The sequence below is a fragment of the Canis lupus genome, chromosome 10 (assembly GCF_003254725.2).
Source record: "Canis lupus dingo isolate Sandy chromosome 10, ASM325472v2, whole genome shotgun sequence".
In the NCBI taxonomy this organism is placed as follows: domain Eukaryota; kingdom Metazoa; phylum Chordata; class Mammalia; order Carnivora; family Canidae; genus Canis; species Canis lupus.
Genome location: NC_064252.1, coordinates 14,395,321 through 14,419,564, shown reverse-complemented (window position 1 = coordinate 14,419,564; position 24,244 = coordinate 14,395,321). Strand labels below are relative to the sequence as shown.

At 43.1% G+C, this 24,244-nt stretch overlaps 1 protein-coding gene and 1 long non-coding RNA gene across 2 annotated transcripts in view; one reads left to right on the top strand and one right to left on the bottom strand.

The window, feature by feature from the left end:
• Positions 1–5,075: 5,075 nt before the first annotated feature.
• LOC112677839 (uncharacterized) lies at positions 5,076–10,002 on the top strand. The gene is made up of 3 exons (XR_003147224.3): positions 5,076–5,212; positions 7,346–7,850; positions 8,395–10,002. It is a non-coding gene; the product is annotated as an uncharacterized LOC112677839 (long non-coding RNA).
• Positions 10,003–11,110: 1,108 nt separating this feature from the next.
• TRHDE (thyrotropin releasing hormone degrading enzyme) overlaps positions 11,111–24,244 on the bottom strand; it is a 368,540-nt gene continuing 355,406 nt past the window's right edge. Inside the window, exons 16-19 of the mRNA XM_025476583.3 lie at positions 23,088–23,255; positions 22,426–22,566; positions 19,885–19,966; positions 11,111–13,993 (exon numbers count right to left, since the gene is read on the bottom strand). Of these exons, the coding sequence (XP_025332368.3) occupies positions 13,850–13,993; positions 19,885–19,966; positions 22,426–22,566; positions 23,088–23,255 (535 nt within the window). The 3' untranslated portion in view covers positions 11,111–13,849. The remainder of the gene's footprint in view (positions 13,994–19,884; positions 19,967–22,425; positions 22,567–23,087; positions 23,256–24,244) is intronic.

The following is a 24,244-nucleotide window of genomic DNA, read 5'->3' as shown; positions in this document are numbered from 1 at the left end:
ACTCACAAGGGAGGTCAGCAAAGTTATGAACTCTTCTTTGGAACAACATGTTGGATACTGGCTTTCTGGGGGTGTGCTTTGAGTAAGTTCCCTATCTGGCTGGGGCAATTACCCCTACAATCGATGGGCAGCCTTCATAAACATGTGCCTGTGGCTGTCGTGGCCAGGAGGGGATGGGGAGAGATCAATGACGCTACTTCCATGGCCTCCTGCGAGTGGCTGGGACGTTCCTATGTCCTGTGTCTTTGGACAGAAGCTCAGATTCCTTTATTCACACTTGACTTTCACTCATGTCCCCACTTTACATATTATCTGCCCTCGCACAACACTCCACTGGGGAAAATGTTGGTTCACAACCTGGGGAGTTCTCCAGGTGAAGTCTGAACCCCGCCGCCATCCTGGCTTCAGAGCACGGAGAGGCTGAGGATGGAGGCAGACTGCTCCAGAATGACCACCCCAGGGAACTTACATCCATGGCTAGTCTTGGGCAACTGGAAGACAAGCAGATCTCTGCACCAGTGGGCCAGCCAGCCAGCACCTTCAAAGTTTAAAGGGATCTTCACTGGGTTCAGTCTCTTATTCAGTCCAGAGGGTCTCAAAAACACCCTACTTTTTCAAAATTGTATCCTTGGAAGAGTTGCTGGTGTGTGGGAGGGTAGGGAGGACATGCATCCCAAGGGCAGAGGAGGGAGTGAGGAGCCTCTGGCTACCTGGTTTCAGCATGCAGGTCAACCAGTGGCTACGTCCTCTCCATGCCCTTCCCAAAAGAAGAGCAACCTAGCGTTCCTTACCTGTATTGGCCTATGGCTGAAGCAGTGGAGGTGAAGGCTGGGACTCAAGCACCAACAATCCTACACCATTTCTCCTTAAGTCCTAGCCCCAGCCTCCCCTGGGTTCCTTTTCCCAATGCAATCCTGATCTTGCAAGGAATTCCAGAGTTGTAGATGGCCTCATTTTCTGGGATAGACTAATGTCTTGTGGTAACAGGTAATACTGCGAATGTTTCTTATATGAAGATAAATTTAGAAGGCAGCATGCAGACCAAGTCAAGGGTATGTGACGTTGATAGAATATTAAATGGAAAACGTGCTTTGTTATCACAGAATCTTCATTAGCGGTTGGCGGGGTGGGGGGAGGGTGGTGCGCAATCTTTACACAAACGGTGTAGACACTTTAAAAAAATTGTAGTTCTTGGTTAGTTCAGTTCTTCAACTAAAATTTCTCTCTCCCTTGCGCATTTTGCAACCTTTTGGCAGCTTTACTGTTGAAAAGCCAAGGTACATTCATAATTGCACCACAGTAACATGCATTTATCATTGGCAAAGGTTCCGTACTATAAATGAATTACTGTAATAGATGTGTCATGAAATAGCATCTTATTATCCTCCTCTTCTTCTACTTTCTCCACCAAGCAGGTCAAAGTCGATAACAAGTGTTACTCTAAAGTGATATTTTTGAACAAATTAAAGGAATGGAGTGCGCTTTAAAGCTCTAGCTTTACAATATTTTAAAATGATCAACCCTTTTTATTCCAGTTATGCTTCTAAATTCCCCAAAGCATTCCTTGCTCTGTGCTGGTTTTGCTCATCCTGGAAAGCCATTGGTTTCTATACTGGCACTCAGGTTGTTCTCAATCAAGGAAATGTGATTGGAGATTTATTATATTTGACGTTGCTATAAAGAAATGGAAAAAGAGATCACCTCTGCCTTTGAAGAATGCATAATCTAGTTGGGAAAGAAAACATATTGATATAAACTATCAAAGATGTGTGAAATGGGTGGTAGAGTCAGTGAGGACTATACACACTAACAAGAAAAATCTACTCAGAGGAGAGAGGTTTCAGACTGACCAAAAAAAAAAAAAATTAACTGCGAATAAATCAACGTCTAATGCAGGTTAGAAGATTTCCAATTGGGTTATTGAGGTGAGCTTGAAGACACTGAGGAAGAAAAAAAAAACCCACCCTACTCCTCTTCAGAAAATTTTAGCAACGAACGAGAGTAAAAATATTTCTTGGCTATGTGGTATGTTGATAGCTGTCATTTCAATGTTTCTGATGTAAGGAAAGTGAGGTTATTAGAAACATCGTGCATGGTTCTGTTAGCATGGTATTTTGTCTCCCTTAATGAACCCCTGAAGGACCCAGCCATAGCGTCGTCTGCAAACAGAGAAGTTCTCCCCAAACAAGTCCTGCAGAAACACAGACTAACCTCTGGATCTCCCCGTCTGGTCAAGTGAGAAACTACTGACAAGTATCAGATCTGCTGGGACAATGATATCTGGGGGGGGGGGGGGGGGGGCGGAGTGGAAATCCCATCTCATGACTTAGATGAGGATGAAGACAGTAGGCTACTTAGACGTTACCCATAGTACAGAAAAGGTCAGAATCCCCCAATGCTCGCGTGACAAAGTTTAACAAGAACAAAAATATTAATTTCTCGATCTGGATCCAAAAGACAGCCAGTACTTAAGTGAGAGGTGGTTTGGAAATATTCACACTTTGGACCCCTAATTAACTAAGAGCTGTTGGAACAAGTTGGCTTTTATAAGGACACTGCAAAGGTAAGCATTACTGGAAGCGTGGCACCTACGGCGCGGCAGGGGAGGTGCTGCTTGATCCTTGCAACTTGGCCAATCTGTACAAGGTCTATTTCACAACATCCAACCTCCCAGGTGATGATAAGGATTAGAGTAAGATGAACATCTGTGGTCAAAAGCAAAGGAGATTTTTACACAAAAAAATGCAGACAGATCATTTGCTGTCACTCACGTTGTTCAAGTAACAAGAATGACTAAAAACGTTAACACATGGGGCCCTATTTTTTAAAATGAATTTGTGGCACAACAGGCAGACACTCATCTGCATCTTTAACCTTGGAGTTCCCATGTTTTGTTACTAACCAAGAGACACAACCTGATTTTTTTTTTCCAGTTTCATTTCTCCAAAGTTAGGTGTTGGTAGTTCTTTTTGCACTCAAGGGAGCACCCAGCTTCTATGCATCCAGAATCTTATTTGACAGCTCTAGAAACTCACGTCACTTTCTATTGAACCCAAACTAATAATATCACATTTCAGTCTAACTCTCTCCTCTAAGTCACCAGCTTTTTTTTTTTTTTCACACGCAACGCGATGAGAATTTTCAAACTAGCAAATTGACTAAATGGAGTCTAAAAGATGGGAAAATGATTTTAATGTGTAATGTGTAATTTCATTTTTTTTCCATGTGGAAATATGCCTGGTTTAGGTTCCTTCCTCTGCTCTTAACTCTCTTCCCTCTCCCCCTCCATCCACAACACACACACACACACACACACACACACACAACTTAAAACATCTAAATTTGTATTTATTACATGAAACATTCCATTTATCTCAGCCAATTATATTCACTCAAATGTCCCTGAGAAATGTGGCTTCCATCCAAGCACCAGAACGGCCTCCCTGTATGTCCTGGGGCTGCCTGTGGTCCTCTCGGCATCTTTGCCACATCCGTGTGTGCTGGAGCTCACCAGCATCATACACGTGGCAAGCCTACCTTCCATCCCCTTTTCATGCTCGATTGTGGTGGATGTCCACCTAGTAATGTTGGAGTGAAGCCGTTCCTCTCAGGATTTCAGCATTAGGACACCTACGGAGATCTTTGCTCCTCATGCGGTTCCCTCGTTTACCTGGCAGCCAGGTGTTGGGATGCTTGGGTAGACCTGAGCTTGTCAAAACATGTCGCTGCGAAGTCAGTCTTTAGGCAAATTTTGATGACTTAATACAAAGCTTTCAACCTGGAAGGTCTTACTCTCTAGCAAAATGTCCTTTCTGCATGCCAATGGGCTCAATATTCAATCATGCCAAGACAATTAGATATTGGGTAAAAGACGGAGAAGATAAAGGTAGCAGAGGTAGGGATATTTTGCCAGATAGGGCTCCAGAGTTCTCCAATTAAATAATTCACCCTCTGAGAGTTCACGAAGATGTTCCAGAAGTGGCGGCGCTTCCAGTTCCATTCTGGTGGAAAAGAAAATGAATTTGTGTGTATTCTGAAATCTCTAGTTACGCGGAGATTTGGGGAAAGGAGAGCCAGATCTAAGCCCCACAGGGGGAGCCAGAGCGGGAGCGCTGGGAAGGCGTGCAGACCGGGCACTCTCATGGCCCTGACGCCCCTCTGGGCCTCGCCTGGCGACCCCAAAGGCACCTGTCACCGTCTACTATGCACACGGATAAGGTACCTATAGGTACCTAAGCAAATCTGCCACTATGTTATTTTTATTTTTTTGCAATGTCAAGTGAAAATGTAGTGTGTGTTGCTGAAGAAGGCTCAGCACTCGGCGGGCAGGTCACGACGAGAGAAGGAGAAGTCAGCCCACCCCACAGTCCTTGTCCCCAGAACAAAAGGAGCATTCTGGGTGCCCTCCAAGAGTCTCTGTTCATCTGTGGCTGCCCACAGGAGCCACATCAACCCACGGGGCCACAAGAGGACCTGATAGATCCAGGCTGAGCCCTGTCCTTCATCCTCCTCCCACTGAGAGGCCCAGAGCCTCCAGAACTGTGGTCTTTCCAAAGGATGGGTCATGGGGCTGCATCCATGGCCTGGGGGTGCCTGCTTTTCAGGGCCTCCTTCCAACAAGAGCACCCAGCAGAGCACCAAAGCAGGCTTGGGAGTGACTGCACTTGTGTGCCTGTCTGGGCAACCTAGAGTCCGTCTTGTGCTGGACATCCTCTGACGGTTCTGGAGTGCAAACTTGTAGACGTGGGGGGTGCGAGTGTGTGTGTACATAGCCACAGCTGCGAGCAGACGGTCTAATCAGAGAAATAAGAACATTCAGTGTAAAGTTTAATTGTAATTAAATTAATTAATTTTCTGGTTTTCATTTTCCTTGGCAATCAATAAAGCTACCAAAAAAATGAAAAAAGAAAGAAAGAAAGAAAGAAAGAAAGAAAGAAAGAAAGAAAGAAAGAAAGAAGAAAGAAAAAAGAAAGAAACCACAAAAGAACTAGAAACCAAGCCTGCTGCGGAGGATAACCGTCGGGGTATGGTCAACGGTAGGTGCACCTGCCCAATGCACGCGCTGGCCCCTTGTCGGCTGGGGTTCGTCCCAGGTACTTGCAGGGGAGCAGCAGTAGCAGCAGCAAACGGCTGTCCTTGGGGAGGGCCGCGGCGCCGTCGTCCGATGGGAGCCCTGCCCACCGGCCTCCCTTCCTCCCAGAGCAGAACAAAGGTGAAGGACAGATCCTGTGGGTCCCAGTAGATAGGGGGGGGAGGGGACACAGGAAGGGCCCCCAGGCCGCAGACAGAGGGCTGCAGGGCCAGGGCACAGGCTGGTGTCATGTCACAGGCAGGGGCCCCGGCGGCCCGTGGTGGCCCCGAGATTCCTGTTCATTGGACTGAGGTGTGGCCCGGGCACCAGGCCGTCGTAGGTGCGATGCAGGTGCACCCGATGTCAAGCCAGAGCCCAGCGTGCCTGCCGAGGGTCCTTCACCGTGGCCCAGCCGGGTGGCTTCCCCCGGCGTCACCTGCCATCTGGCTCAGAGCATGGACCATCTCGCCCCCCCATCACCTACTGACACTCTCCAGGGTTGGGGCCCAGGCCCAATGGCTCTGTGGTTTTTTTTTGTTTGTTTGTTTTTTGTGTTTTTGTCCACGCTCGTACCACCCCGGACATTCCTGATCTCATCAGAATTACTTGTTGGTAAGTCCCTGAGTGACTCTCAGAGAAGATCCCTGCAGTCAGGCCTGTGAACCTCGGGGCCCACTTTACAGGCCCTTCAGGTAACGATGGTGGCCACGCACGCCTCCCCTGGTTGGTATTTTACAATGACCGTTTTCTGACTCCTGTGTTGTTCCGCACTACGATTTTTATTGGGTAAAGAAATAAATAGACGATCTGTGTGTGTAGATACGGGGGATACTGTATACCTGTCTCTACGTGAGACAGATGCGCACATCTCTAGGTCTCCAGCACACACACACGGAGACACTGGCTATCACACAAATAGAAGAGTCTTGATTTAGGCTTTAAAGGCCTTCCATTTATTTTTTTTAGAAGGTTTTATTTATTTTTTCATTAGAGATACAGAGAGAGAGAGAGAGAGAGGCAGAGACACAGGCAGAGAGAGAAGCAGGCTCCATGCAGGGAGCCCGACGTGGGACTCGACCCCGGGACTCCAAGATCATGCCCTGGGCCCAAGGCAGCGCTAAACTGCTGAGCCACCCAGGCTGCTCAAGGCCTTTCATTTCTTAAAAAACAAAAAACAAAACAAACAAAACAAACAAACAAAAAAAACCCACTTCCATTTCTTGCTCCCACGCTCGAGACAAAGGAGGATCGCCTATAGCTGTATATAAAGCATCAGGGGTAAAAGCTCAAATGACTGGCTGTATGGAGCCAAATTTAATGTTCCCTGAATAATCCTTAAAAGAGAAAAACCCAGAGCCATTGAAAAACATATTATCAGTACTACTTATGAGCCCTGATTGTATATATTTTATAGTCCTGTTGTTACTGAAAAGTGTCCTTGAAGTTCACGGATCCTGACAGTCTGTCCAATGTGGAAAACCATCTGAAATGCATTGCAGGTGGAATCACTTTAGCCAAAGTGCAGATCACTTAATTTATTCTAAAGGCATATAATTGGAAAAAAAGACCAACTTCCTATTTTTTTCTTTTTATAATATCGCGTAAAAACACTCTTCTTTATTCTAACTTTGGTGTGTGTACAGTTTTAGAAAAGCCCATGTCAGAAAAGGAAGTGATTTTTTTTTCCCTTTTCACGGACCTCTACAGTGTGTATATTCAGGATTTTAAAAATGGGCTCTCAAGTGAAAAATGGGAGAATAAAAAAGCAGAAGGTATTTTTTATCTTGGCCTTATCTGCACATGTCAGAAAATTAAGACAGTGATGAATTACACATTACCGTACAAAATTTTATTGTCAGAGGCAAAATCCAAATTTGTTCTGCTTAAAATACAGAAGACAAATTTTCTCCTTTAGAAAAATCCATTTTGTTGGTGCTTGATTGTAATGGAATAAAAATTTCATGTTGAATACACAGCGATCCAATTTTTACTGAATAATCTTAAAGGCATACCGTAGAAAACATTTAGCTGCTAAACTAGCACAAAGTTATTTATTTGGTAAATGCTTTAGTAACTTGTATTTGTGAAAAGAATAGTTACTGTTTTGTTTCTAAATCATAAAATATTAAGAAGAAGAAAAAAAGCGCTTCCATTTGGCATATTTTTAAAGAAGTCTGCCCATTTGGGAAATGGCTTGAGGAACATAAACTCTGTTGCTGAGCTCATTAGAAATAATCCACGTGACTTTTTTTTTTTTTTTTTTTTTTTTTGAAGACTATCTGGTGGATTCAGTGGTGTCCAGAGAGCTACTTTCGAAAGCTCAAGGGCAGACAGTCTCCCAAGTCTTGCTCCAAGGAACTGGCCGGTGCACAAGCTTCAGAGAACTAAGTATTTCATTTTATAGTGTGAATTCATTTTCAATGACCATCAAGACATTAAAGGACTAAGATATCAGAAAAGCAAAGAGCCAGGATGTGCATACGCGACAACGTGCAGGTGGTGTTGAAAAAGATAACGTGAGGCCACCACTACACCGTAGCTTAAAAAGGAGAAACAAGACTGGAGGAGACAGTCCTCTGAAAAATGTCTCGTACTTGAGAGGTGATGGAAGATAAACCAACCCAAAATAAAACGGAGGGACGAAGGATCTACAGCGGGAGCTCTCACCCAGTAGGTCGCGGTTCTACGACGGTGGGCGCAGGATGGTGGCCAAGAGCAAGTATGGAATGTGCACCCAGAAGGAGTGACAAGGACAGCGACTCAACGATCCACTTGGAAGGTGAGTGCACCGCACCCCCACAGCAATCTTTACGGTGATCTTTCCTACAACACGTCCCACTCTCTCACTTACTTATGTGACATAATAACGATGGTGTGGCTTGGTCAAGGCAGTTGCCTTCAGCTGTACCCACTCACAGCCCCCCGTGGGAAGGGTCACGCCAAGTCTGTTCAGCAGCCGCGGTCCGTCTGTACAGCTCCAAGCAGAGAGAACGAGCTCTCGACTTCATTGCTAAGTAAAGGGCAAGTTCCCACTAGACTAACAGGTCTCCCCAACATGCAGGACAGAGGTCTGGCCTCTCCTCCTTCGGTTCACCATGGAGAGCTTTGCAACCCCTCTGCGCTCTTCACTTATTTTTCAAGGCTTATTGGCTGGGGAGTGTCTGTTAATCATCTGCTGTAGCTTAAAACCCACTATGCAGCCCAATAATGTAAAGTATTTTGAAGGGAATTCTTGGAGGCCACATGAAGTCACTTTTAAGAAATGAGGATCAAACCAGAATCCAGAATGCGCTAATTAACTTTTTTTTTTTTCTTTCTCAAAGGAGTCAGTGACAACGAAAAAGTAAGCTCTCTATCCCTCTACAGAGACTGGTCTGTGTGGATCATCATGATGCTTCCCCGCAGATAAGAGGCAGATGAATGACTGATTTGAGCCATTCAAGGCTTGGTTTGCAGGGTTTTGAATCCCAGCTAATACCTATCACCAGCTACGGAAACTGATCCCAACCCTTAACCCCGGTCTCCCCATTGATAAATTGGAACTGATGGCACTTGAGTCATTCAATGAGATGATATTAAGTGCCTGGCATTTCGTAGACACTCAAATGTTTTTCCTTCTCCTATACTTGACCGAATTTAATATTAACACGGCACACACGAAAAAATTAATTCAGATAAAAATGAAGGATTGGTCATTATTTTTCTTTTTTCTTAATGCATTGGTGGATGAACCGGGAATGTACAAAAAGATAGACATCTTTGATGTCCTATCCTTAAAGTACTAAAAATTCAAAATAAAGTCCCTTAATGTGCTGTTTTCAAAATCTGAATAAAATCATACCATCTACTAATATGACTATTTGTGAAAAGCTTATTTTAAAAATACAATGCCTATCATTATACATATGCAGTATACTTAAAATTAGAACATATACTTTTCACCAACTGCCTATTTCTCATATTTAAGACTCTAAACTTAAAACTTTAACTTTTCTAAACTTTGAAATGAGACTTCACAAAATAAAATGGGAAAAAAATAAAAATAAAATGGAAAACAAAAGGTACTAGAGTTCCCTTTTGTTAGATTTTCCTGAATAGAAACCACACTAAACAAAATATTTTAATAAGAAAATTCCTTATTAATTCAAAGCAATTGAACTCAAGCTTACTCTTCTAGAACCGAAATTTGAAATTTTAGAATATTTTATAAGAACATTTTTGTACACAAAAGTTCACATATACTAATTTGAACAAATACGTTATTGCCTAGAATAAGAATTGTTGAACCTGCTTTAAAGAAAAAATGATTAACTTAAAATTAACACATTGTGAATATACAAATAATATGCTAAACCCATTATAGAAAACTTGAACTACTTTTACATAAGTAGGTTAAACATTCTTCCTGCAACTTACTGATATTTTTAAATTGCTCAAATAGCTTTTCCTAAAGATAAATTCTATCCCAATTTATATTCCAATTATAAAGTTAAACCGTGTGGTTTTATTATACTTTCTAAATGTTACACATTTCTGTAAAACACAATTAAGTGCTGTGTAACCAAACATTGAGAATTATCCTAAAGGACCATAAGTTTTGAAGACTAGTGTACAAAAATAATTGCATAATCTTATCTATACCTAAAAATTTAGTTTCTCTTCTGTCGCATGTAATTATTTTTCATGTCGCCCTCACTCTGATTGGCTCATAATTTGCGTTTGTTCAATTTATTGTAATGTGAATTCCTTCAGGCCTTTTTCTGCTCTTCTTCCCTTTCCCTTCATTTTGTGAAATAAAATGTGCTCAATAAATATTTGCTTAATTAAATTGAATTTTGTCCTATATAATTAGCAGTGTCAAATGATAATAATCCAGCTATGACCTCTGACAAAGGAAGAAAAAAAAGCCAAGTGTAGGAATCTTAATTTCTCATTATACAAACTTTTACTGCTTATTATGTGTATGTGGTTACCTCATGGTCATCCTGAGAATAATTGAGCTATTTTAGGTCTTGAAAATTTCTCAGGAACAAAAGTTCCTTAAAATTGTAATAGCCAGTAGATTGTAATTAAATACATCATTGTAAAGTTCTTCAGGAATTCCTCTTCTGCATCCAATCCAGTCCTGCAGCTGCACGAACATTGCTTTTCACAATTTAGTCTGCATAGATTTATAAACATATCACTGACTATTATTTTCACTGATTTAGATGGAAACCATTTTATCTGTGGTCTGACCATCTGTTACTACAGATAGAGCTTACCAGAGAAATGTGTGTAAAAATAAAGCGGATTATCACCATGTTAAAGTTGTGTTTAAACAGTGTGCACCAAAAGATCAAAAAAGGAAACTATCATCAATGAACTGTATATTTTTGTCACAATATTGGGCTGGGCTGCTTATCCTAACGTGACCTGCTGGTGAACATTTCATCCAGTTGTTTGACATCATGCAGATTAGAAACACAGGCTTTGAAATATAATATAATTAGTGTAGACCTATTTCATCACAAATTTTGATGCTGCTTCTGGTATTTGGAAAATCTCCAACTTGCGCGATGGGTAGAGGCATGTCTTTCTAGTTTCGTTGTAGGAAGGTTTTATGGAAAGTCTAAGGTTACTATGTCCGTTCCCCAAATAACAACTACGTATTTTTAAATGGTTCATGTCGCTACTCGGAGCCTCAGTGTTTTTCACTAGACTACCAGGGCTAATATAATTTATTAGGTTTTTGAAAGGAGCCAATAAAACAGCACGTGGAAAAGCTCTCTGCAAACGAAATGCAATTTATAAGTACGTTATAATCGTAATGACCTTGTAAGATATTATACGGTCACGCTCGTAAAGAGCACTGCCAAACCTCAGTCCTGTGATACACAGGATCCTGGAAGTAATATAAACCCAAACCAGCCTAAGCTCCAAGTAAAATCTGTGTTATTGAAATTCAGAAATCAACGTAGCATTGTAGAAATTAAAACCTTGTGCTCATCTGTATTTAAAAGACTTAAAGACTCTAAGAAAATTTTAAGGGAAAACGTGTGCAAATGGGGAAAACTTTTTATTCCCAAGTCACCTGGTGATGTTTAATATTCGGTATGGTAAACAGTTCAGTCCTGTCTAATTGAAACGAAGTTTTGCGTTTGTACGTATATTGGCACAGTAAAGATTCAAGCCTAGGAACTGAACACTTCCAACACTTTGTTATTTCATGCATCGATAGGACTTGCAAAACATACAAAGGAGAGAAACAAGATAAAAACTCTATGTAGAAAATAGAATTTTATAACTACAGTTTACAGAATATTCCAAGAGATATCATTGGTCATTTTATTATTTTGAAAATATTACTTATCCAAACAACTAAAAAACGTTAAAGCCTGATATAATCTTCAACATTGGAAAGGATAAATTATTGAAAAATATGTAGAACAGAAATTCCATCTCAATGCCATTGATACTACTATACCGTTGAACAGATATTCTATGAGGTATTGAACATTGCACAGATTTACACATTGAGGATTTGACATTGTTGCTAAACCAGTTGTCCAAGGCCACTAAAACACTGACAGAGGATTAAGATGACTAACAGTGGGGAGGAAAAAGGAACTCGAGAAGTCTTTCTAACTCAAAACTGGAAATGGTGATTTCACTCAAAAGAATGTCACGACTACTAAGAATTTCCAATAATTCAGGACACGAAATAAGACACCCACCTCTCATGTTTTATCTATTTGCCTCTGTTCCATGAGCCCAGGGGGGCCATGGTACATGCTTTGGACCTGCCCAGCGGTGTGATATGTACCATCGTGATGCATCAGAACTTGTCCCTTATGGATTTTATTTTTCTGACACGTCCTTGTTAAATTTCATGACTTCTGGTCAGTGGAACGACTTTTAGATTTCATACTAAGTAGCACTATGTCTTAATCGTACCACACGGGGTATTTGGAATTCATGCGCTTTGATTGAATGGAGTGCTGGAAAATTCAGGTGTGAGTGATAGATATTAATCGCTGAAAAAGATAAAATTCCATTTTAAGTGATTCCAGTTCAGTAGATTAGGAAACTGCTCCTTTTTGCTACAAAATCAAAATAAATCTATGGTTCTGGTTTCTAAAACACCTGTATTTCCCCCCCATCCCCATTTTCAGTGACTATGAGAGTTAGAATATATTTCTCTCAATAATTCGCAGGAGGATTTGGAGGAGTGGGAAACCCCAGGAGAGTAGAAAGTGGTCCACAAGCTTTTGGCTGGGGTCTAGTAGCTGTGTTGGTATTTTAGAACGGTGAACAGAAAATATGTTCATTTCAGAGCAGCTGAGCAATGTTTGGAGAGCCGGCCTACTGGGCGAGAAAACCACATAAAAGCACTGTGCTACAGGACATACAGCCACGAAAAGGGTTATTTAAAATTCTTAGGTAGGAAAAAAAAATCCTAGGTAGAAGAGAGCTGTCAATGCCAAACGAAAAGCTTTGCTAAAAAAAAAAGAAAGTAGTTTTCATCCGAATAGACGGTACAAGTCACATCAAAGGTCATTAAATGGTATCAGACCCACTTGAGGTACAGTCACTTAATGGAGGGTTAGATTGACACAGACGTAAAGACCAACACACACAGTTTCTGACCCTCCGGGCCACCCAACCTGAGATGGAAAAACAAACAAGATGGGAAAGAAGTGCTTTCTCAGCACTGATAATAATTATTAAATGTGCACAATTGTTTTACACAATAGGAAGACTGAATGAATATCTATAATATAGAATCTATATATTTAGGATCCGAGGCTGCCACCTTGGAGAATTAGAAGAGCGTTGACACATAAATTCTGTCTGAATTCATTTTCATGTAGTAAAATAGGCCATTGGTTCAGGAAATAGATGAAAAAAAGAAATCTCTAACGGTTGAGAAATTTAGTCAGGGAATTGTCAGGAAGGATAGGGTTGAGATGAATTCTTTTAGGCCTTTTCAAAGTTTGCATACGTTTATAAAAAGAGATAAAGTCTCTTCGATCTGCAGAGATTCTTTGCCGAAGTGCAGTGCACGACACTATATACAGGGCTTGCCTACGTACAGGTACATGTGCACACACCACCCGTGAGCCTTGTTGAGAATACACACGGCTTTAGCTCCAAGAAAATGAGTCAGCAACACAGTCATCACTGCAAGACAATCCAAGTGCTGAAACAGGTGATAATAATGATCCCTCTAAGGCGGTTTTTACCTCTCACGTTGCCCGGGACTAAGAACATGATTTCGTCGTCGTTTTTCTCTCATTGCAACACTGATTGTCATAGATAATCTTTGTGCTTTTGTATAATGCCCATCCTGGATGTAACATATATTCACATACGACATTGGACATTTTAAATAAGCATGCTGAACACAGGCAGGACCATACAACCATGCACAAAATATTCGGAATTATGTTTTTTTTCCAAATTGACTGCAACATCGACATGCATCACTATCGTATTTGGTCCCGTCACAGCGGGGGAAATGTACAGCTGAAGCAATCATGGCTAGTGTCACTTGCGAGAGTTTCTTTAGAGAAGAACACCCAGTAGAGAAACAAAACAGAATGAAGGAAACAAAGCAAAAAAAAAAAAAAAAAAATCCCCCAAAACCAAATACAAAAAAAAAAAAAAAAAAAAAAGATTTCCTCCCACACGTTAACACTGAAAATCTGGCCATTTTCCACATGGCGCATCTTCCTCAGTCCGTGCAAGGCGGGTCTCCTCCCAGCATCCTGGGCTGGGTCGTCGGTAAGAGCGATCTCAGTGTCTCAGAGCTTTTCCTAACCACTGGAAGAGTTCATCCTGATACAGCGCTTTCCAGCGCACGTTGGCCTCCACCGTTTCCACAGCTCTCAAGAACGAGGCAGCAGCCACTCCATCGTAGGTCTTCATGAAGTTCTTCAACTGGGAAGAAAGATCGTAGACGGGTGAACACGGGGCGGGGGCGGGGGCGGGGGCGGGGGGCTCCAACAAACTCCGGGCTAAACACACACAAGCGAGGGCGTGCGGGACAAGGCGCCAGTCGCTGCAGGAGGCCTATGTGGGCCGCGAAGCAAGCGAACTGCCAAACACGGTAGGGCCAGCTGCGCCCGGGAGGGGCGACGTGCTTCCTTTTGGAAGAAAGAGTGGACATTACGCTTTAAAGAGCTCCAAATGCAGCTGCTTGTTTCATAAGCAAATAGGAACAGGGACGTCTCGGTCTCTTCCCAATAGGTTGGCGGGACGGTGGCCAAGGCTAGCGCTAGTTCGGCAGCACAGCCAATGCACCAACAGCCTTGAAGACTGAAGGCCAGGACCAAACTTCTCTCTCTCGGTTGGTAAATACAAGGCTCCTCTTCCTCGCCTCCGAATAAGTAGCATGAGAGCGTGACCTCGTGTTTGGCAGCAAGGGGTTACCAGTTATGGGGTGGCGGGAAGAAGGCAATGGTGCTATGAGAACTGGGCGATTAATGGCATTTCCATCACCCGAGTGACTCAGGCGAGAATGGAGGGAAGCTAAAGGCGGACTCGTGCAGCCACATACTTGGAGCCCTCGATTCAAACACATTATGATTTTTGAATGCTGTGCTATTATTTTTCTGGATATACAGTTTTTCTCTAGAGAGTTCTTATACTCTGGGTTTTTTTGTTTCACGATTAAATACCCGCAGCTTTTCTCTCTCCCCGTAAGATGTGTCTTAAGAAACTGGCACCCAACCAACGACCGCAATGCCAACGGGCAAAATGTGACAAATCAGCTTGCAGAACAGAAACATTAGTGGTGTAATTAGTGTGTGGTGCGATTCATCACCTGGGGCGGGGGGGGTGGTCACAGGGAGGAGGTGGCAGGAGGGAAATGCAGTCCCTCAAGAGGGACGCAGGGACGGGGAGAAATGGGAGGCAGTCCGGCACTTCAAACGGACTTCCTGATGCCCCTATGAGTTTAATCTAGAAACTGGTTCATCGGTAGCTTGGCTGGTTTACGATGCTCTTCCTCGGACTACACGACACCCGTGGGTTTTGCCAAAGCGTGTTTTCTCCTGTCCTCCCAAGCCCCGTGCCCCTGCAGCGTGAGCCACGGCTACCTCCTTTGGGAGGCTTCAAAGGCACTAGGCTTTTATCACAAACGTGTAAAACAGCCAACAGGTAGCAAAGACTTAACTGATGCGACCCCAAAAATTGATCTGACATTTGTACCAAATTCACACACACCAAGAGGAAGAGGGGAAGACACTGGAGTTACCCAGCGGGTATCTTCCAATATTCGGGGCGCTGCACCGCACACATGTGCTCGTGGCACGTGCACGTAGGTGAAAGGGAAGCATCGAATCGTAATTTTAGACTTTTTTTAAAAGATTTTATTTTTACTTATTCATGATAGACACACAGAGAGAGAGGCAGAGACACAGGCAGAGGGAGAAGCAGGCTCTCTGTGGGGACCCGACGCGGGATTCGATCCCGGGACTCCAGGATCAGGCCCTGGGCCAAAGGCAGGTGCTAAACTGCTGGGCCACCCAGGGATCCCTGTATTTTTAGACTTTAACTGATGAATCCAATAATTCGTTCCGGTTTATAGGTTTGGACTCATCCAGTCTATGTTCCTAAAGCAACAAACACTACATGAGGGCCTAGGTATTGTTTTATTACAAGCTGTGTAAACCACAGCACATGGGCGCCTGTGACAGGGATGTTCACGTGATCGACGCCAGTCGGGAGAAAGTCCTGTTCACTCCTCTTACGATAATCTGCATCATCGCCTCCTTCCCCGGCAGGACCGTGCAAATGGCCCTCTTGGCAACTTGGACCGTGTGCCACGCGCTCCTGGCCCCTCAACGACAGAGACAGCAAGGCAGCCGGAGCGCAAAGGGCAGCTCCTAGGTCCTCCTCAGAGGCCAACGAGGGCCCGAGTGTGGACATGGCACCGACACAGGGCAGTAGGTCAAATCACCCCGCAGGAGAACGACCAGTAAGAGGTGTAGGTAGTGGGGGCGCCCGGGGGCTCAGTGGTTGAGCATCTGCCTTCAGCCCAGGGCGTGACCACGGGGTCCTGGGATCGCGTCCCGCATCGGGTCCCCGCAGGGAGCCTGCTTCTCCCCCTGCCTGTGTCTCTGACTCTCTCTCTCTCTGTCTCATGAATAAATAAATAAAATCTTTAAAAATAAAATGTAAGCGGTGAGCCCACAGGGATCCATTCCTTCCCTCAGGGTCGAAGTGACTACAGAGTCCCCGCGAGCCCAGAGAGCCGAGGGCCGGGGATGGGTCAGCAGAACACGTCCGGCCCACGTGCACAGCCGGCACAAACCAGTTTCAAGCCCACACTGCCTGCAGCTCCTCTGGCAAGCACGTGCCCCGAGCACCCACCTGGCTGGCCCTGGGGTGCGGCCCCGGGACCCTCGGGCCCCTGCCCGGCTCTACAGGCTTGCCAACCCACTTTGCTTGTCTCGGCTGCTCTTTGGTCGGCTTCCTGCTGTGATTAGCTTTTATTATTGTGTTCCCTAAATATTTATGCCATCCTAGGCTTTTATTTGAAAATGTTGCCAGTATAGACGTTTTTATAAAATAGCATTTAGTGGGATGTCAGAGTTGTTTGTGCTTCCTGTTCTTAGCATAAAATTTCTAGACACGTTTGTTCATTTTTCGGTTAGAAAATATTTTCATGTTTTTTTAAAAAAAGCAAACCCAACCAGCCACTTATTTTAGGGAACCCTAGACCCCAAGCATCACAAAATCAATGAGCAGTAAGCTGCAGAACATCACACACTCCCCGTAACTACGTGGGTGACCTGACTTAGCCGTCGCCTGCCATGAGATCTAGTTTCAGACATTAGCCCGTGGACCAGGCACCTGGGAGACACGGGGGTCAGGGAAGGTCATGCCTGGCTGGAGAATAAGGCCAGGCCGTGCAGGACGCCCCCACCCCCACCCCAGACCTGGCACCTGCGAGTCTCAGGGGTCAGGGAAGATCACACCTGTAGAATAAGGCCGGGCCCTACAGGGCACCCCTGGGTGGGCCTGGCACCTTCGAGTCTCAAGGGTCAGGGAAGGTCACACCTGGAGAATAAGGCCGGACCCTGCAGGGTGCCACCACCCCCCCACCCCAGGCCTGGCACCTGCGAGTCTCAGGGGTCAGGGAAGGTCACACCTGGAGAATAAGGCTGGACCCTGCAGGCTGCCCCTGGGCCTGGTACCTGGGATTCTCAGGAGTCAGGGAAGGTCACACCTGGAGAGTAAGGCCGGGCCCTGCAGGGTGCCCCTGGGTGGGCCTGGCACCTTCGAGTCTCGGGGGTCAGGGAAGGTCACGCCTGGCTGGAGAGTAAAGCCGCACCGTGCAGGACTGCCCACGCCCCCCCCAGCCCAGACCTGGCACCTGCAAGTCTCAGGGGTCAGGGAAGGTCACGCCTGGAGGTCCCTCACCCTCTTCATCTTACGGGCCGAGGCTTGTTAGCACTACAAGGCCTTACAGCGGTGGCCCCTGCCCTAAGGACAATGAGGGGTCATGGAAGTGTGGAGAAGCTTCAGATAGGGGTTGTCAGCTGGAGGGTCAGCACCGGCAGCTGCATGAGGGACACCCCCCCCGCCGCCCTGAGACACAGTCCCCTGAGTCAGCTGCTTGGCAGGCAATGGGGTAGAAGCCACAGTTTTGTGTCAGCTTTGAAACTGCACCTTCCTTATAAGGATGTTCCAAATGGCCATTGACTCAAGTGGAAACATATCAAAAAAATACATGTGAAATACGTGAAACAAAGTGGTCGGTCGGCACACGATGGCCACCAAGTATGTATCCACTTCCAGGATGTTTCCCCAAGGCCTGGGTTTTACGGGGGGAGGAAAGGATGAAGGACAGACAGGAGTTGGGGGAAGAAGGACGGGAGCCAACGGCGGAGGGGCAGCTGGCGAGGGTCCAAGGCAGAGAAGACGGGGTACGGGATACGGAGGAGGAAGGGGCTAAAGGAGGGCAAGGTGGGGGGGCCTGTCACTCCTGTGCTCCGCTCACTTCAGCGGCTTTGCACGTTGTGACTAAATGAGTCTTTCACTCACTGATTACTGAATGTAAAATCAAGAAATTAAAAGTACTTCATTTAAATACAGAAAAAAATTGGAAGCAATCGTTCATTTAATTGTTCTTTCATTCTGTTTCATACGGATACGAAAGAAGCCCTTCTCGTTGAGCTTCCTTAATTAAAAAAAAAAAAAAAAACAGCAAAACGTGGGCTGGGGCTTGCAGAACTAAATCCTTTGGTTTGGGAACACTTGGCCGGGACAAAAATTGAATTGCACATCATAACAATCGGAGACTTGGCTCAGCTTAGCTCTGAGCATACAAGAATCCAAGCTGATGTTTGAGGGATCGCCTCGGACATTGGGCAATATTAGGAGATGTGAAGGGTGGATGCTTCTGGGGGAGCGCGGCTCCCCGTGTGGGGCTCTGGGCCACAGGCTCAGGCATTCTTTCCCGGGAAGCCCAGGCAGCCGGGACTCTCAGGGCCAGACCTCACCTACCTTCTACGACCGAGGCGGGCGGCAGATGAAAAAGCGATAGATGGTGGAAGCTTAGCTCCTCTGAATCCTTCCAAAGTATCTGTATTTCTTTCCTCCCTCCTACACACTCACCGCTCCCCATTTCACACCCTTCTCTTTTACAAATGTGATTTAATGGTAAAAAATAAATAAATGAATGAATGAATGAATGAATGAATGAATGAATAAATAAATAAATAAATAAATAAATAAATAAATAAATAAAGCTGGTTTAAATTTCCAGAGAAATAAACCAGAGAAAACAAAGGAAACGTTAGATGCACTCCAAACTGGACGCTAGTCCTTAGTAATTATTTTCATTAATGAAAGCTATTTAGGATTATATCTTTTTTTTTAAAGATTTTTTTATTTATTCATGAGTGATAGAGACAGAGAGTGAGAGAGAGAGAGAGGCAGAGACACAGGCAGAGGGAGAAGCAGGCTCCTTGCAAAGGAGCCCGACGTGGGAATCGATCCCGGGTCTCCAGGATCATGCCCTGGGCTGAAGGCTGTGCTAAACCACTGAGCCACCCGGGCTGCCCTATTTGGGATTATATCAAGCAGAATTTTCAACAGACTATTATAATCATACGTATGATTTCATTTCATTGAACGGACTAGATGGCACGAGGCATTATTGACACACCCAGTGACCCGCTCCCTCTCTCGGCCTGACCACAAAGCAGGGAGACTCAAGGTCTACACCTTAACACCAGCCTGGGTCCTTTGTACCCAAATACTGAATCACTGGGAAGGCCAGTTCTATTATTTCTAGGATCTTACACTGGGTTCGTATAATCAGCAGAGGCACGGCTGATTAGATGAAAGGTATCTGCAGCGGATTTGGAGTCCCTGGTGTGAGATTTACTACATTCAAGCATCTCTCGAAGGTATTCAATGTTTGTTTTTTGCTTAGAGTTTATGGATTTACTTGAGAGAATGAGCACACGTGTGCAGGGAGCCGGGGGATGGGACAGAGCGGGAGGGAGAGAGACAAGTTACTGCACTGAGCATGCAGGGCCCTCAAAAGGGAGTCTCAACACTCTGGGATCATGACCTTGCCCAAGCCAAGAGTCAGGTGCTCAACTGACTGAGCCACCCAGGAGCCCTGATGACATTTAATGTTTAATGTAATAGAAAGACCTTTGCAAATAATGAATCAAGTGAAGTCTTTAGCATAAATGTGTGTGCTTTAAAGAAATGGATATGAATCTGTTGGGAAAAAAATGGTTAAAATAAATGTATGATTTCATATATTTATAAGAGTAAAGCGTTAGAACTCATATTAAAATATTTACCTCTTTGAGTTCACCTTCAGTATTAAGAAACTCTGTGACTCCACTAATGAGTTTGGAATTCATAAATAATGCCTCTCCGTACCTGGAAAGATTTAAAAAAAAAAGTCTTGATGTGAATATAGGCAGTAATTTAAGAAATAGTACTCTACAGATTTTTTTAGGATCTTTTTCAAGGGCTCTGTTTGGCCAATGTTCTCTTGTTGCCATTAAGATATCTGAACATTTCAAGGTCATTTCTCCAGGGAGCCAGGGAGGTGCAAAGAGCTGGGGTTGCAGGATGCCATCACATGCCATGTGACTGGGCTCAAAAATGTTTCAGAGAGGTCTAAGTTGTGGTAAATTAAAAAAAAAAAAAAAAAAGGAACCTTCTAAAATTAGATTTAGGAATTACTATTACATTTCCAGCCCAAGGGCTGAGGAAGAAATATTTTAAAACTTGAAAGCAACCTAGTTCATATAGGAAAAAAATAAAAGAAAAAAGGAAAATCCCAACAAAGGAATTAGGACCCTAAGACAAACTTGGGCATTATCAGTACGTCACACAGGTCCAGTCATGACCGACATTGGCATTCTCCATTTTCATGCCTAGAAACTGAGCCAAATTTCTTTGCAATGCTCCCAAAATATTAGTATTTTTTTTCACGTAGGCAGTTCATTAAAATATTGAGTTGTTCACTTGGATTGCATAATCCTTGTACCACAGACATAAATTCTTGACTCGTGACCCACAGTCAGGAATAACTTGTATCAGTGAGATGGAACGGTCTCTTGCTTTACGGATTTATCTCTGCAGTGCTAAGAACACCTACCACGGGCTGTCATACTCGTAGAATTAAGACAAGTACACTAAATAAGATTCTGAGGTCTTGGAAGCAAAGGTTCAGCCCCGATGATAAGAGGTTTTCTAATGCTGCCCTTACAGCCTTGTGGGGCCTTTCTTTTAGGGCTTATTAAACTGACACTATCTCAAGCCTAATTGTTGTATATGGCACGGGGGTAGATGTATTTCCAAGTATCTGGCGTGAGCAATGTGTGGATGGCCACATTACCTGCTGAAGAAAGAAAGACAAGAGGATAATGATGGGTTTAGCTGTGCAGGTGCCCCCCATGCAACTGTCCAGCACCGGGTGAAGCCCAGACAAAATGCTCCGAGCAAGAGATGTAGATTTGGGAGAGACTGAAACCACTGGAATAGATGGCAACTAAAAGTGGGGAGAGTCTGTGGCGTGGGAAATAAGGAGGATCTTGGAGAGTACCTCCATGAACTCCAGGGCTCGAGGACTGACAAAGGAACAGGAGTAGATGAAGAAGACAGTCCTACTTGTCAAGATGAACACTTCTGCGTCGGTAGATCTACTGCAACCTCAACCTTTCTACCTCTCGGCTAGAGGTCACGGCCTCTCGGTGAGGCAAACTGAGCACAGCAGGAACCAAGCATGTTTGGGAGGCACTAAACTATACATACATGCCCTATGCTGAACTCTGGGAGGCAAAACCACTCGCTAAGGAGACTGTATTGGCAGCTATTGGACACTGTCTAAAGTGAAATGCTTGCATATGTTAATTCACCTTATATCTGACTATTCACTCGATTACGGTGCACGACTGCAAAGCAAGTTCTAATCTTCTAATCATTCCAATTTCTGAGCTGCAAATGCAAAAAGGCCAATGTGTCTTCTAGGAATATCAGTGCTTTCTGACAATGAAATATCTGTGGCGAGAATTGTGTTTTAATAGGACACGGCCATTCAAACTGAACCCTGTATACAAGGGCAACTGATAACAGTGTCCCTTAAAAACATAAAGTTTACCCGTCAGTTTTTAAGAGACAGAACAAGAGGTCTGGTTCACTGTTTGGGGACATTTAAGTTGAGAACATGCAAGCATCTGCATGCTGTGTAATAAATTTAATTTTAATATGCCATAGAGATTATCAGAGTAATAAATCAACATTTATTATAATATATTTAAATGCATAATGAAATATTTTCTTAAATTGAGGCTGAAGAATTCTCACCATGAAAGAAGATGTCTTAGGAATGAATTTTATTGCAATGAGGATTACACCCCTTCTCTATATCTTGGTTTTATTTCAGGTGTTTTATGATATTTATATTTAAAGGAGATTTAAAACAAATTCTGCAGAGGCAAAATTAAAATTTTCTTGTTATATAATATAATAATTATATCCGATTTATAAATCATTTTTCCTACAACACATTTAGAATATAGTTCTATATTTCTTCAACCTCAGAGAGTTTAATATATTTTCCACAGAAGTTGTACTATTAAACCTTTTTACTCCCACATTTCCACATATAATCACAGTTTTTAATCTTTACTACATGAATAATGTCATAGAACCATTAAAATACTCCTGAGTTCCACAGGAGTGGCAACACCCATCTTGGTTGACTATTTTAAAAACTAATGCTATTATCTGGACCTTGGTTTTTAAAAACACGAGAAGTTGGGCCTTTACCTCTCCTACGTCACCTTTAATTTACTCACTCAAGTATGAATGAATGAACTCATTTCTACCTAGTATTTAATATCTTCCATTTATCTCTGAAAAACTTCCAGGCAAGGTCTCGGCCGTGTGGATTTCGAGCGACATGGATTATCACATCAATTGCATCTTGATCTAACACCACCTCGGAATTCAGTGAGAGATTCAAAAGCCTTTAAAGATAGAATCGTAGAAAAAAAATTTAGCTCCATAGCTTAAACATTTTTATGAAAATATAAAACTTACATGTACTAATTGGTTATATTATTCAAAAGAACAGTCCTGTGTAAACACTCCCAATACAACATATCAACAGAACAATTCTGTCTATAAAAGGTGGGGAGAGTAAACTCATAGCATTTTAATTAGCTCATTAATTAAATTTTGAAAAAACCTTGCAGATGGAGAAATCACATTTTTGTGTGTTCTGGTGATATCAACCCACTTTAAGAAAAATCTTTCCAGTAAACACTTCCTTCCTTTTACAATGACATACTGTCTATTTAGTGAGAAACAAAGGTATCTCTTTCAATTCAATTAGCTTTCGTCATGTCAACACAGCAGTTCTCCTTAGCTGTGGGAGATTTTTTTAGAGTAAACTAGTATATATTCAAGGAAATAAGATCAAGTTCAGTGTAGTTTAACAGAGAGTATTCTCATTACACAAATAAATTTAGGGAACTAATTGACCCACCTATTTAATAGGTTCCTGTCATCGCTGCAAGTTAAGGCTTCCAATAGTATTTTCTTCTCAGAAACTGCCGTAGTGGAGTGGAATTTCATCCATATGAATTCCCAGACATCCTCATCTAGTAGCGAAACTCCCGTACAGTAGACAATGTCTCTAACATTGAGCGGTATTCTGAAGAAGCAACCCATGGTGGTTTTCTGTTAATTAATAACCTCATAGCATTGAAACTAAAGACAGATGCTCCTCTACTACAGTCAGGTTTTGTTTTTTTTTAATAGGTCTGTTAATTAGTTTTTACCTAAAAGAGAGTTAATACTCTATAGTAACAATATTAAAAAAATACTGGCCATATTTTGGTTGCAAATTTTGTTTCTACTCTTGAAATTATATTCAAACAAAAATCAGAACCCAAAGATTTAAAAAAATGCAAACAGGATGCTTTATATTTCCACCAACCTTAACATACTTATCAACCAAAGATCTCCTAATAGGTAGACCCAAGAATGACAAGAAAGCTGAGGTTGAAAAAACTGACTAATTTGAATAAGACAAACAGTTTCTCCTAAAATCGAAGACACATCTCTCCAAATTATTTTTCTCAAATAGGTCTTCAAATATTGGAATGCAGAAGATTACTGATAGACATAGTAAACAGATAAAACATAAGTAATACATTTTGGGAAAGAAGAAATTTCTTTTCCCTACATTGATAAAAGTGACCATAAAAATAGACTAAATTTTGACTTTGACTCTAAAATAAATATTACGGTGGGAAACCATGAGTAGATTTAATTACTCTTGACTATTTATAAGTTGTAAATACTCATGTTTATTTTACCATAGCAATTATTTTTGCTAAATATTGTTCTCTCAAGTATCAGTCTATGCCCATTTTAAAAACTGAATTTCCAGGGATCCTTGGGTGGCTCAGTGGTTTAGCACCTGCCTTTGGCCCAGGGCGTGATCCTGGAGTCCCGGGATCAAGTCTCACATCAGGCTCCTGACGTGGAGCCTGCTTCTCCCTTCTCCTGTGTCTCTGCCTCTCTCTCTCTCTCTCTCTCTCTTTCTATGTCTATCATAAATCAACCAATCAATCAATCAATCAATCTTTAAAAGATAAAAAAATAAAAATAAAAACTGAATTCCCTAAAAGAACACTA